Source organism: Lithobates pipiens, unplaced genomic scaffold, assembly GCF_037356315.1.
Source record: "Lithobates pipiens isolate NorthernLeopardFrog02 unplaced genomic scaffold, aLitPip1_a1.2 Scaffold_10, whole genome shotgun sequence".
In the NCBI taxonomy this organism is placed as follows: domain Eukaryota; kingdom Metazoa; phylum Chordata; class Amphibia; order Anura; family Ranidae; genus Lithobates; species Lithobates pipiens.
Window position 1 is genome coordinate 125823538 of NW_027507686.1, and position 14083 is coordinate 125837620.

The 14083-nt window shown below is 42.3% G+C and overlaps 1 protein-coding gene across 5 annotated transcripts in view; it reads left to right on the top strand.

Moving 5' to 3' along the window:
- LPCAT2 (lysophosphatidylcholine acyltransferase 2) overlaps positions 1 to 14083 on the top strand; it is a 322785-nt gene that overhangs the window by 219267 nt on the left and 89435 nt on the right. For all 5 annotated transcript variants that reach the window (XM_077458072.1, XM_077458053.1, XM_077458081.1 and 2 more), the window contains exons 11-12: positions 1424 to 1549; positions 7698 to 7851. In XM_077458072.1, the coding sequence (XP_077314198.1) occupies positions 1424 to 1549; positions 7698 to 7851 (280 nt within the window). The remainder of the gene's footprint in view (positions 1 to 1423; positions 1550 to 7697; positions 7852 to 14083) is intronic.

Here is a 14083-nt window from a genome sequence, read left to right on the forward strand (position 1 = left end):
GACATTAGCGCAGTGATTGATTTTATTTATAGTCTGTCACTAGAGCCCACAGTCACCAGTATGGTGAAAAAGTATGGTGAAAAAACAAATATCCAGTGAGGAGGCATATCAACTTAGCTTGACCGACAAGAGCAGCGGGGAGCTCTCTGTGTCTGAGTCTGATTCTGATTCAGATTTTGAACCCGTTTTATGCAGTGGGTCTGCTACAGAATCGGAAAAAAGAGGAAAATGTGTCTGCCAAATGAAGGTCTTCTGGTGAGGAGCAGGCTACCACAAGTAGAGCAGTGGCATCCACAGGCAGCTCAGTGCTGTCCACTAGTGGCACCCACAAGAAATGGAGTAACATTTGATGCAGTGTGCACTGACAGGCTGACCTCCCACCCCTTCAACCTCTGCAGCAATGCTGGCAGCACTCATAAGTCTATTTCCCAAAGACAACCTTTGGATATGACGCTGAGCACGTGCACTCAACTTCTTTGGTCGACCATGACAAGGCCTGTTCTGAGTGGAACCTGTCCTGTTAAACCGCTGTATGGTCTTGACCAACGTGCTGCAGCTCAGTTTCAGGGTCTAGGCACTCTTCTTATAACCTAGGCCATCTTTATGTAGAGAAACATCTTTTTTTTTCAGATCCTCAGAGTTCTTCGTCATGAGGTGCATTTTGAACTTCCAGTGAACAGTATGAAAGAGTGAGAGCGATAACACCAAATTTAACACACTCGCTCCCCATTCACATCTGAGACCTTGTAACACCAATGAGTCACATGACACCGGAGAGGGAAAATGGCTAATTGGGCCAAAAAACACAATTTCGTTTGGGTAGAGTGTTGCATGACTGAGTAATTGTCATTCAAAATGTGAGAGCACTGAAAGCGGAAAACTGGTCTGCTTAGGAAGGGGGTATAAGTGCCCAGTGGGAAAGTGGTTAAATGGTTTTCTACATCCAGGTCACCCTCATCATAAGTGTTATGCCCAGTTTTCATTTTAGTACTTTTGCCTTCTATCGCTGATGTTCTATACCTAAAAAATGTTTTCTCTTTTCTTAATAGATTTAATCATGTGCTGTTAAAGAAAGTTCTGTGCTTTGGCAGGGCTGATAATGTGTTTGGCATCCTTCTATTTTTTATTTTTTTTTATTCCGAACACCTTCTGTCTATTTTTATACATTTCTTTATCAGCTTTTTTTCTGGTAAGCAGTTGGTTCCTACTTGCTATGTAATATAACAACTGTTTGCCATACAATCCTATGCGACAGTATCTAAGTTTAACTACTCTGTATTGTACTTATTCTGAACAGATACCGGGATGCTACTCCTTGTATTGTATACATTTACTGGTAATAAAATGAAGTATAAACAAAAAATGTACAATCGTTTTGGAAAAAAGCATCACAACAAGCATGCATGTCAAATTTATTCTTCAGGGCTTTAGGATTGCCATTGACTGATCATACCTATGAAGACTGCAGGCTAATGCTAACTGCCAGAGATTTGACACTACCCATGGAGGCTGGCCTTGTGGAGTTCACAAAAATTAGCAAAAAGTTAAGGTAATATGTTTTTTGGTATGGAATGTTCAAATGATGTTATTATTATTATTTTATTTTTTTGTTGCGGTTAGGACCCGAATAGTGATGCATGCTAGCATCTGGAATGGCGTGTAGGACTTATCCAGACAGGTCAGGTGTAGGGCCAGTTCATGCTTAATGACAGGGAAATTGTTTAGGTGTATTGCAGAAATCCCTCTAAGGGGTAGCTTCTTACAAGAATAGCACCTCATTGCAAAAATCAGGGGTGGTTATGAAGATAACTATCCCATGACCAAAAGAAAGTACTTTTATGGAAATTTTGAGGATAGGATGTGGCATTGAGCCTCCTTATGATTGTGAAAAGGTGCCATATGGGGTAGAGGCTTAGGTGTGTGCCCCACCACCACCAAGGTAACCCCTAATATTGACAGTAAGGGGAGGGGGCAGCATGCTTGCTTTGCTCCAATTTCCTGGCCACCCAGCCTGTATGCTTGTACAAATGTGTGATTTGAAAAGTAGTAACACCATTTTCTTTTATGTCCTTTTCATCAGGTCACATAATACTAATATTGTTTTATAAAAACATGTGCACTTCTAAAACATGTTAATGAGAGGTTTTGTGATCTATAAATGTTCACCTTTTAAGCAAGCTGTATGACCAGGCCTGCTCTTTGCTAATTTTTTTTGTTAAAAGTGTACCTCTAGTGGCTTAGGCTTTTTTTTTTGTACTATTGCAAAGTCTCTATTAGTGAGATTTGCCCTAATTTCTTGTTCTGATGACACACTTTTCAACAGACAGGAAGTGAGATAAACTGCAATGACAACACAAAACATAGTAGAAAGGATTTTTGTTTGTTTTCTATTTCGCTGTTATACATTGTCCACCCGTTCTATTTTAAATCTATTCCAGAACCCATTGGATTCTGAGGTGAAAAACTGAAATGTAATAGTATATCTATAATAAACATCTAATAAAACATACCCTGCAACAAGATGTAACATAACAGCATAAAGATTAGGGATGAGCCGAACACCCCCGATTCACGAAAGAACATGCGAACAGGCAAAAAATTTGTGCGAACACACAAACGTCATTATAGTCTATGGAACACGAACGTGAAAAATCAAAAGTGCTAATTTTAAAGGCTAATATGCAAGTTGTTGTCATAAAAAGTGTTTGGGGACCCGGGTCCTGGCCTAGGGGACCTGTATCAATGCAAAAAAATTTTTTAAAAGCCGCTCGGCTGTTATACCGGAGGAGCGGGAGGGGATGTCACCCGATCAACAAACCGCCGCTAGGGACAGACTGGAATGGAGCCGTAAGCGGCTTCACTCCAGCCTCCAAGTTGTAAACACGGAAGCGACGTCATGAAGTCACTTCCCATTTACTCGGGTGCCAAAGGCGCCAGTTTAAAAAAAATATACAGTATTCAGATTCAGCGAAAACGGCGATCTGAATACTTTGAAGTGCAAAGGAGGGATTGGGGGTCTTTTACCCCCAATCCCTCCATAAAGAGTACCTGTTACCACCTATTACTGTCACAAGGGATGTTTACATTCCTTGTGACAGCAATAAAAGTGATCAAAAATTTTTTTTTTAAAACAATTTTATTTTGAAATAAATAAAATAAGAAAAAAATATAATTTTTTTAAAGCGCCCCCATCGCCGCTAGCTTGCGCAGCAAAGAAAACGCATACGGAAGTCACGTCCGCATATGTAAACGGTGTTCAAATCACACATGTGGGGTATCGCCACAATCATCAGCTATAATAACAATAATTCTAGTCCTAGACCTCCTCTGTAACTCTAACCTGCGTTAAGCGTCTCCTATGGAGATTTTTAGGTACTGTAGTTTGTCGTCATTCCACGAGTGCATGCAATTATAAAGCGTGGCATGTTTGGTATCTATTTACTTGGCGTAACATCATCTTTCACATTATACAAAAAAATTTAAAGTGTCAGTTTTCCCAAAAAGTTGCTTTAAAACACTGCTGCACAAATACCATGGGACATAAAATATTGCAACAATTGCCATTTTATTCTCTAGATTCTCTGCTAAAAAATATATATATGTTTGGGGGTTCTAAGTAATTTTCTAGCAAAAAATATGGATTTTAACTTGTAAACTCCAAATGTCAAAAATAGGCTTAGTCATGAAAGGGCTATATATTGTGCCTGGGGGGGGTGACTATAGTATTACTGTAAAGTGGTGCATTTTTCCCATGTTTAGAACAGTCCCTGCACAAAATGACATTCCTAAAAGAATAAAAGTAATTTAAAACTGCTTGCTGCTGTAATGTAATGTCAGGTCCCGGCAATATAGATGAAAATCATTAAGAAGCGGCATGGGTCTCCCCCGCCCAGCCCATTACCAGGCTCTTCGGGTCTGGTATGAATGTTGAGGAACCCCACACCCAAATTAAAAAAAAAAGGCATGGGGTCTCCAGGCCCTATATACTCTATACAACAGTATACAAGTGGTCCCTGGGTTACAAACAAGATAGGGACTGTAGGTCCCAATTCTGACACAATTCTCCTCCTCCTCTTCTTCTTCTGTGTTCGGCGGGCCCACAGGAATACTATCTGGATAAAGGGGGCTTTGAGAGGTAAGGAAGTCCTCCTCCTCCTTCCTCCCACTGTTCTGTCTCAAGTGCCCTGTCTATTATTCCACAAAGCGTATGCTCCAACAGGAAGACAAAAGGGACAGTATCACTAATGCATGCACTGTCACTGCTCACCATCCTCATGGCCTCCTCAAATTGTGACAGGACAGTGCATGCATCCTTGATCAGTAGCCACTGACATGGCAAACCAAGCTTGACCCTGTTCTGGTGCCATACTCACACAGGTACTCATTGATGGCCCTCTGCTGCATGTGCAGCCGCTGCAGCATTGCCAATGTTGAGTTCCACCTGGTTTGCTTGTCACAAATGAGGCAGTTCTTGGGCAGGTTGCATTCCCTTTGAAGGTCAGCCAGCCGTGCACTGGCATTATATGACCAGCGGAAATGACCACAGAATTTCCTGGCCTGCCTCAGGAGATCCTTTAAGGGTACCTGCTTATGAACTGCTGCACCACCAAATTCAGGATGTGAGCCAAATATATGGGTCAAGTGTCCCTGTCGGAGGGCGGAGAGGAGGTTGGTGCCATTGTTGCATACAACCATTCCTTGCTGAAGCTTGCATGGCGTCAACCACCTCTGAGCCTGCCCCTGCAGAGCTGACAGAATCTCTGCCCCAGTGTGTCTCCTGTCCCCTAAGCAGACCAACTCAAGCACCGCATGGCATCTTTTTGTCTGAGTGCTTACGTAGCCCCCCGAATGCCAATGGAGCACTACTGGTTCAGAGGACAAATCTGCAGAGGAAGAGGCCATAAAGGAAGAAGAGGAGGGGGTGGAGGAGAGAGCTGGGGCAGAATTACCACTAGCATTTTGGAGGCATGGTGGCGGAACAAGCTCCAACAATACTGAACCCTGTCCTGCATGCTTCCCAGCTGCCAGCAGTTAACCAGTGTGGGTATCATCCTTGTTCATGCCTGCTGGACCATGAGTCAGCGGTAATTTGCACCTTACTGCTGACCGCCCTGGCCAAGACATTGCCTTCCACATGCTGGTATAGAGCTGCAGTGCTAGCAATTTGGCCAAGCTAGCATTCGGATGCTGAGCATGTGGATGACTGGGACCGAATTTCTTTCAATGTAAATTTTCCTGCTAAAATCGGGTGTTGGTGTACCGCTAGCAGATTGGCTGCAAGTACTTGGCACACCTATTTCTATACCTTCATTCCTCTCGGTGCAGGTTTCTGAGTGGACTGGAGGTATATTGGGGTTGGAGATCTGAGCTGATTTACTAAAGTAGTTGAGAAAAAAAGTAAAAAGTTGTGTGAATCTTCACTTTGATTGTCCAAACATGTTAAAAGCAAATTCCTGCTAACTTTAAACGCCCAATCATGAGCACCGAGCAAGGCTAACCTGACATAAATCTGCAGCAGTGTTGAATTTTAAGTCTGTTAACTTGTTGCACATTTTCACTGGCAAGTTGTACACTTGCAGAGCACTTGAAGCACAAATTCTAGTTGACACTCTTCCAATTTGTAGCAAATTTGTGTGCCAATTTGTGTGGCAAATTTCTTGCAATAGTAAAGCTGCAGTGGTGAGTCTACAGCAAGAGCTCTGCAAGTCTACAGCATGAAAATGCGGCCACAGTGACCCCTGTGGTCTGATGACTATTTCACAACATAACTGAACCAGAACTCGCAGCAGACTTGCAGAACATTTACAAAGCAAGTTGATCTGGTATCAGGCAATGCAGACTTGCAGCAATTGGGCAACACACTTGTGAAGCCTGAGTCTAACATTAGCTTAGCAAGTTATTTTCAAGCTTGCAGCACAATTGCTTGCTATCTGGACACATGATTTGCACATGATTCTACAATTAAAATGAATATTCATACTTTTATTTTTGTGACGTCTCAACTACTTTAAAAATTCTGCCTCTCTCTGTTTATATTTAAATAGACAATATCACCAGACCATTCATTTGATCAAAAAGCTTCCTGTATGTGTATGTACAGTTAACATATTTTAGGTGTGTTCTGTAGCTGTAAAATCCACCAGCCCTTAGATTGCTGCTGGGTGCTGTCATTTTTGGATGAGATGTCAGCAGCCTCAGGAGACTACGAGCCTAAAGTACTATAAAGTGACACGTGATAGTATTCGCTTTTACTGTTCCACTTGTTGCTATGTAAAAAAAAAATGTGTAGGAAGGTGAGGGAGAGGAGGACCAAATAGTCAGACACTCCCCAAAGAGAAGAGCATGCTTGCAAGGAGTTTTTTTTATTTTTATTTATTTGATGCTGACAAGTTCTCTTTTTAATTCTATGCTTGTTCGGATTAAACCAAGAATGGAGCTAACCAATAAGGAATGTCTTTTATTTGTGTAAATGTAAAAGACTATATGTAACGTAAAATAGAGTACATTACACTCGTATGCAGTATTTCACATGTTACTTTGAGATATATTATATAATGTACATGTGTGTGTAATAAATATATATATACATGATGACAAAGCAGCTCTCCTGCACAGGATCATGTACCTAGTACCATATGTGATCCTGCACTTCTGGGCCTAGGGCATGCCTGTTTACATAGACAGACCACCGTTTTAATTGTGTCTCGAACAATCGGCGGATCCGGGCGGACATTGATTCTGCCGCACCTGCTGATTGGCTCCTGCTGTGTACAATCACATGTGAACAAGGAAGACTGCAGTTCTGTCAGTAGGGAAGGTATTGATCTTGTGTTTTTGCAAAGCGGGACACAGATCTCTGCCTTCCCATAGTACAAGCACCTCCCACACAGTAACCAAGCACAGGTTAGGCACACAGTTAACCAATGGATCGCCCTTGATGTTAACCCCTTCCCTTCCCCACCAGTGGCATTAGTACAGTGATAGTACAACAGTTTAGCCCCACTGTATTAGTATCACTGGTTCCCAAAAAAGTGTCAGTGTCCGATTTATCCACGGCAATCCCACTATAAGTCGCTGATTGCCGCCATTACTAGTAAAAAAATAAAAATTACATAAATATATGCCATAGTTCAGTGATGGCGAACCTTGGCACCCCAGATGTTTTGGAACTACATTTCCCATGATGCTCCACTACACTGCAGAGTGCATGAGCATCATGGGAAATGTAGTTCCAAAACATCTGGGGTGCCAAGGTTCGCCATCACTGCCATAGTTTGTAGATGCTAGAACATTTGCGCAAACCAAACAATATATACTTATTGGGATTTTTTAACAAAAATATGTAGCCTAAATTTTATAAAGAATTATTTATTTATTTTTAATTTTTTTTTTTTATTGGATGCGTTTTACAGCAGAAAGTAAAAAATATATATTTTTTCTAAATTGTCGGCTTTTTTTGTTTATAGCGTGGAAAATAAAAACTGAAGAGGTGATTAAATACCACCAAAAGAAAGCTATATTTGTGGGAAAAAAAAAGCACATAAATTTGATTTGGGTACAGCGAGGCACGACCACGCAATTGTCAGTTGACGTAATGCAGTGCCGTATCGCAAAAAAAATGGCATAGTCATGAAGGGGGTGAACCTTCTGGAGCTGAAGTGGTTACTTGTATTACATTTTCTGTTTGTTTATTACAGCATTAAATGGCATGACGTTCAGAAACAATTGGCGATTTTTGCTTCTATTGCTGATCTGTCAAAAGGAGGAAGAATTGGAATTGAAGAGTTTGCTAGCCACTTGAAGTTACCAGTAACTGATGTATTAAGAGAGTTGTTTGCATTGTTTGACAGGGTACGTATTGCACATGTTTCTACACTCTGAACTTTGCAGATACAAAGGCTTAACAAAATGCATATTTTTCTGCAATTTATGATAGGATTGATTTTTTTTAGCTCCACAAAACTGCAAAGTATACAAGTTGTATAACACTTTTACTGCCACAATAACACTTCCATTTTTCACTTACACCAATAATAACAGATATGGGTTGATTTACTAAAGGCAAATAGACTGTGCACTTTGCAAGTGCAGTTGCTCCAAAGCTTGGTAAATGAGGGGAAGCTCGGCGGATTTCCATCATCCAATCATGTGCAAGCAAACCTTTTTCTTTTTTATTTTCCTTGCATATGATATGGTATTCTTTGCCAAGTAAAGCTTCACCTCATTTACTAAGCTCTGGAGCAGTTGTATTTGCGGAGTGCAACTGCACTTGCAAAGGGCACAGTCTATTTGCCTTTGGTAATATTGCCTTTCATCTAAACTCATAGATGAGGCTGCAGATATATATAATGAACATTTGCTGGTCTTGAATATTTTTTTATTTTATTTACTAATCTCATGGCTAATGATTAAAATTCTTATATTTTTACTGGTAAAAATGGTAGAATGGTAAATATTAAATACAGAATATCAGTATATTGTCCACATTTTCCAGCAGGTGGTGGTTCTAGCATCTGTGTCTGCAAATCTTTTTGCCACGCTGTTAAAAGTGGCATTTTTGTTTCCTGGTGTTCAGGACTATTCAAAACAGACACACCACTTAAAGAGGAAGTAAACCCTGATGGGTTTACTTCCTCTTTTTTTCCCTGCAAAGGTAAAGCATAATGGACTACTATGCATCGCATAGTAGCTCATTATGTGTCACTTACCTGACACAGGAGCCAGCGAAGTCGCCGCTGATCCCTGTAGTCCGCCGCGTCCATCTTGCTGGTGGCGTCTCGCAGCTCCGACCAATGACAGCGGCGCAACCGCGATGACGTCACTCCCGCGCATGCGCACGGGAGTCGCGCCTCGCAGCTCCGTTGCTGTCATACGGCGAAGCCGCGATGACGTCACTCCCGCGCATGCGCACGGGAGTCGACAAATTTGGCAAATCCATTCTTGGATTTGCCGCATTTAGTGCGCCTGCGCGCCGCTGTCTACGGCGCATGCGCCGTAGACAGCGGTGCCCATTTTCGGGCAAATATCTCCTAAACCATATAGGTTTAGGAGATATTGCTTGGACCTACAGGTAAGCCTTAATCTAGGCTTACCTATAGGTCCAAGTTGTTTGGAAGGGTTTACTTCCTCTTTAATGGGTCATAGGTGGGGCCAACCTCCTACATGTCATTAGTTAATATGGCTTTATTTCATATAAGTAAAAAAGGGACAGGCTATAGGAGGGAATCTACTTCTTGGCTGTCCTATTTAAACTCTCAGAATGTTTGGCGCATGCAATGTCATGGAAATATACAATATTAGATTTTTAATTCTAAAATACTAATTAAAACATAAACCTGTAAACATTTTATAAAAAGTTAGTTTTCCTGTAATGTACAGTATATATGAAGAAAAAGGGTAAGAAACCAAAAAAAATCATGTTCCTTTAGCTGTCTGTGTCCCTGCGGCAGAGTTTAGGTCACACTATTGTTTTTACGAACCTTTGTTTCTGGTGCAGAAGGTTATGAGAAATCAAAAATGTTTGAGTTGTCACAGGAACAGGAGGTGGGGAGAAGTTTGTCAATGGGATAAATCTATTAGCTGTCTAAAAACCCCAATATACTGTATTTTTGATATGAGTTCCCATTTACACAGCATACCTAAAAATATTTTCTTTAATTATTTCTAGGGATGAGCTGAACACCCCCCTGTTCGGTTTACATCCAGAACATGCAAAAAATTAGCTTGAACACGTGAACACCGTTAAAGTCTATGGGACACAAACATGAATAATCAAAAGTGCTAAGCCTTTTAAAGGCTTATATGCATGGTATTGTCATAAAAAGTGTGGGGAAAAAAGTGGGGACCTGGGTCCTGCCATGTATCAATGCAAAAAAAGTTTTAGAAACACGTTTTTCCGGGAGCAGTGATTTTAACCACTTCCCACCCATGTTCAGGAACGTCATTCAGAAGGAGGGGGATCGCGCGCGTGCCCACGCAGCGGCTCGATCCCGATGTGCGCGTGTCACCTGGACACGGTGCATCTCGGATCGGCAGGAGGGCTCTGTGATTGGCCCTCCTGATCACATTGTGATGTAAACAAACAGCCGGTTGCTAGGCAATCGGCTCTCCTCTCCTCACACGGAAGTCGTCGCTGAGGAGAGGAGAGCAGATCGCTGCAGCCGGCTGGTGATCAGTGAGTATGAGCTGTTTTTACAGCTTTTTACTCACTGATCACTAGTCTAGTGTAATACACACATGTCCCCAAATAATAAAAAGACATGTCCCCAAATAAAAAACACATGTCCCCCACATATGTCCCACTAAAATCACATGTTCCAATGATTATCTGCACACATATGTACGTGATCACCTGCACACATATGTACATGATCATTTGCGTACATATGTCCGTGATCACACAAACCAATTATTATACATTTTTTTTTTTTTTTTTTTTTACCAAAAACATGTAGCAGAATACATTTTGGCTTAAATTTATGACAAAATTTGATTTTATTGGATTTCTTTTAAAATAGATGCGCTTATATCGCAAAAAATAAAAAAACTGAGTCGTGAATAAATACCACCAAAATAAAGCTCTATTTGTGCGAACAAAATTATAAAAATTTCATTTGGGTACAGTGTAGCATGACCGCGCAATTGTCATTGAAAGTGCGAGAGCCATGAAAGCTGAAAATTGGGCTGGGAAGGAAGGGGGCAAACGTGCCCTGTATTGTAGTGGTTAATAATGCTTCAAGTGAAACACTAAAAGTGTAATATTCCTTTAAATGTCATACCTGGGGGGTGTCTATAGTATGCCTGTAAAGGGGCGCATGTTTCCCGTGCTTAGAACAGTCTGACAGCAAAAATGACATTTCTAAGGGCCCTTTCACACTGGGGTGGGAGCGGCGTTGGCTGCAAATCGTCACTATTTTTAGCGGCGTTATGCTGCTAGCGGGCGAAAAAGGGTTAAAACCGCGCTTTGCCGGTGGTATAGCTGCGCTGCGCCATTGATTTCAATGGGTAGGAGTGGTGAAGACACCGCTCCTTCACCGCTCCAAAGATGCGGCTAGCAGGACTTTTTTCACTGTCCTGCTAGCGCACCGCTCCAGTGTGAAAGCAGTTATTCTTAGGGCTCCATAGGCACCTTGTATCGAAAGAGAAAAAAACGTTAGGGATAGATTGGTTTAAAAATGCACTAACATAGAATGTACCACACGCAAGCCTTAATGTCTTTAACCCTTTCACTGCCAGGTCTGTGTATGGACCTACAGAAGTGCCTACAGGTGGCCAAGTCTGTATGATGCACGGACCCCCTTTCTCACTCTTCTATAAGCTCATGGTCACTTCAATGACCATAAGCTTACAGTGGTGTGAAAAAGTGTTTGCCCCCTTCCTCATTTCCTGTTCCTTTGCATGTTTGTCACACTTAAGTGTTTCGGAACATCAAACCAATTTAAACAATAGTCAAGGACAACACAAGTAAACACAAAATGCAATTTGTATATGAAGGTGTTTATTATTAAACGTGAAAAAAAAATCCAAACCATCATGGCCCTGTGTAAAAAAGTGATTGCCCCCTAAACCTAATAACTGATTGGGCCACCCTTAGCAGCAACAGCTGCAACCAAGCGCTTGCGATAACGTGCAATGAGGCTTTTACAGCGTTCTGGAGGAATTTTGGCCCACTCATCTTTGCAGAATTGTCCTAATTCAGTTACATTAGAGGGTTTTCGAGCATGAACGGCCTTTTTAAGGTCATACCACAACATCTCAATAGGATTCAAGTCAGGACTTTGGCTAGGCCACTCCAAAGTCTTAATTTTGTTTTTCTTCAGCCATTCGGTGGTGGACTTGTTGGTGTGTTTAGGATCATTGTCCTGCTGCAGAACCCAAGTTTGTTTCAGCTTGAGTACACGAACAGATGGTCGGACATTCTCCTTCAGGATCTCTTGGTAGACAGCAGAATTCATAGTTCCTTTTATCACGGCAAGTCTTCCAGGTCCTGAAGCAGCAAAACAGCCCCAGACCATCACACTACCACCACCATATTTTACTGTTGGTATAATGTTCTTTTTATGAAATGCAGTGTTCCTTCTACGCCAGATATACTTGGACACACACCTCCCAAATAGTTCCACTTTTGTCTCATCGGTCCACAGAATGTTGTCCCAAAAGTCTTGGGGATCATCAAGATGTGTTGTGGAGAAATTGAGACAAGCTTTGATGTTCTTTTTGCTCAGTAGTGGTTTTCTCCTTGGAACTCTGCCATGCAGGCCATTTTTGCCCAGTCTTTTCCTGATGGTGGAGGCATGAACGCTGACCTTAACTGAGGCAAGTGAGGCCTGCAGTTCCTTGGACGTTGTTGTGGGGTCTTTTATGACCTCTTGGATGAGTCGTCGCTGCGCTCTTGGGGTAATTTTGGGCGGCCGGCCACTCCTGGGAAGGTTCAGCACTGTTCCATGTCTTCGCCATTTGTGGATTTTTGGCTCTCACTGTGGTTCGCTGGATTCCCAAAGCTTTGGAAATGGCTTTATAACCCTTTCCAGACTGATAGATCTCAATTACTTTCTTTCTCAATTGTTCCTGAATTTCTTTGGGTCTCGGCATGATGTGTAGCTTTTAAGGATCTTCTGGTGGACCTTACTGTGTCAAGCAGCTCCTATTTAAGTGATGCCTTGATTGTGAACAGGTGTGCCAATAATCAGGCCTGGGTATGGCTAGAGAAATTGAACTCAGGTGTGGACAACCACAGTTATAGTATGTTTTAACAAGGGGGGCAATCACTTTTTCACACAGGGCCATGATGGTTTGGATTTTTTTTCACCTTTTAATAATAAACACCTTCATTTACAAATTGCATTTTGTGTTTACTTGTGTTGTCCTTGACTATTGTTTAAATTGGTTTGATGTTCCGAAACACTTAAGTGTAACAAACATGCAAAGGAACAGGAAATGAGGAAGGGGGCAAACACTTTTTCACACCACTGTATATCAGAATTGTTCAGCAGACTCTGGTAAACAATTCTATAACTCCGATCAGCGAATTACAACCCGTTGATTATTAACCTGAAATTTTACAGCCACCCCACCAATGCCACTGCTTCCCCCTGCTTTCCCACTTGGCACCACTCCCTTCCCCTAAAATTGACTCTCCTTTCCTATCCTATATCCCCCTCCCCCCAACACTGATTACTCCCCTCCACCTGATCAAAACCCCCCTTTTAAAGGGATCCCCTGCAGATACATTTAGAAGCCGACATCCCTCCACTGCCGCTCCCAGCAGCTTCAGGTGCTGCTTGGGGGGGTCCAGATGTTTTTCCTACCGCCAGTCAAATGACCCCCTGTGACGGAACATCCCCCACACTCTGAGTGCTTCCGTCTATATACCGCTTCCTAAGTCCTGGAACACAAGTCCAATGGATCTGGCTATAGGAACCCCCAAGAACTAGATACCAGTCTTGGAGGACATCAGGAATGACCTTTATTTGAGATCTCACACAAAATATATACAGCGAGGTGACTAAAACCTAACCTAATTAGCATGAGCTAATTATCTAATCAACACTGGACTCCTTCATTCAATTGCAGGTTAATTAGCACAAACAACAAAACAACAATAGGTGAAATAATCTTTAGAATCTGTGTCAAGCCAGACTAGACTCCTTTACATTATACAAGACAGACAGGTGGCTGGAGGTGATATTAGCATCCGGATATTAGCATTCGGTCCCAGCTGGTCTGTCACACCCCCCATACCAGGTCCCACACCCTGCTCCATCCCTGCTTCGGCGGCATCCCTCTTTCTCCTCCTGCAGCCTGCAGATGCTGGCTGCATTGATATCCAGCGATCTGACAGGCTGGGGATCGTGGGGGGGGGGGTTGATGGGCTGAAGTATGGGTGGGGGTGAAGTTGGGGCTTGGGAAACATTTTTTCCAAGCCTCCCCCATAGGAATGTCCTAAAGCAATGCCTACTGAGGGGAGGGAGACACAAATAAACACAGACCACCATCAGACGTGAGGACCTATACTGCTGCCTGCTGTACACTGCGCCAAAATCAGCATCCTCTTGCCATCTTACATTCACCTGATAGAAATTAG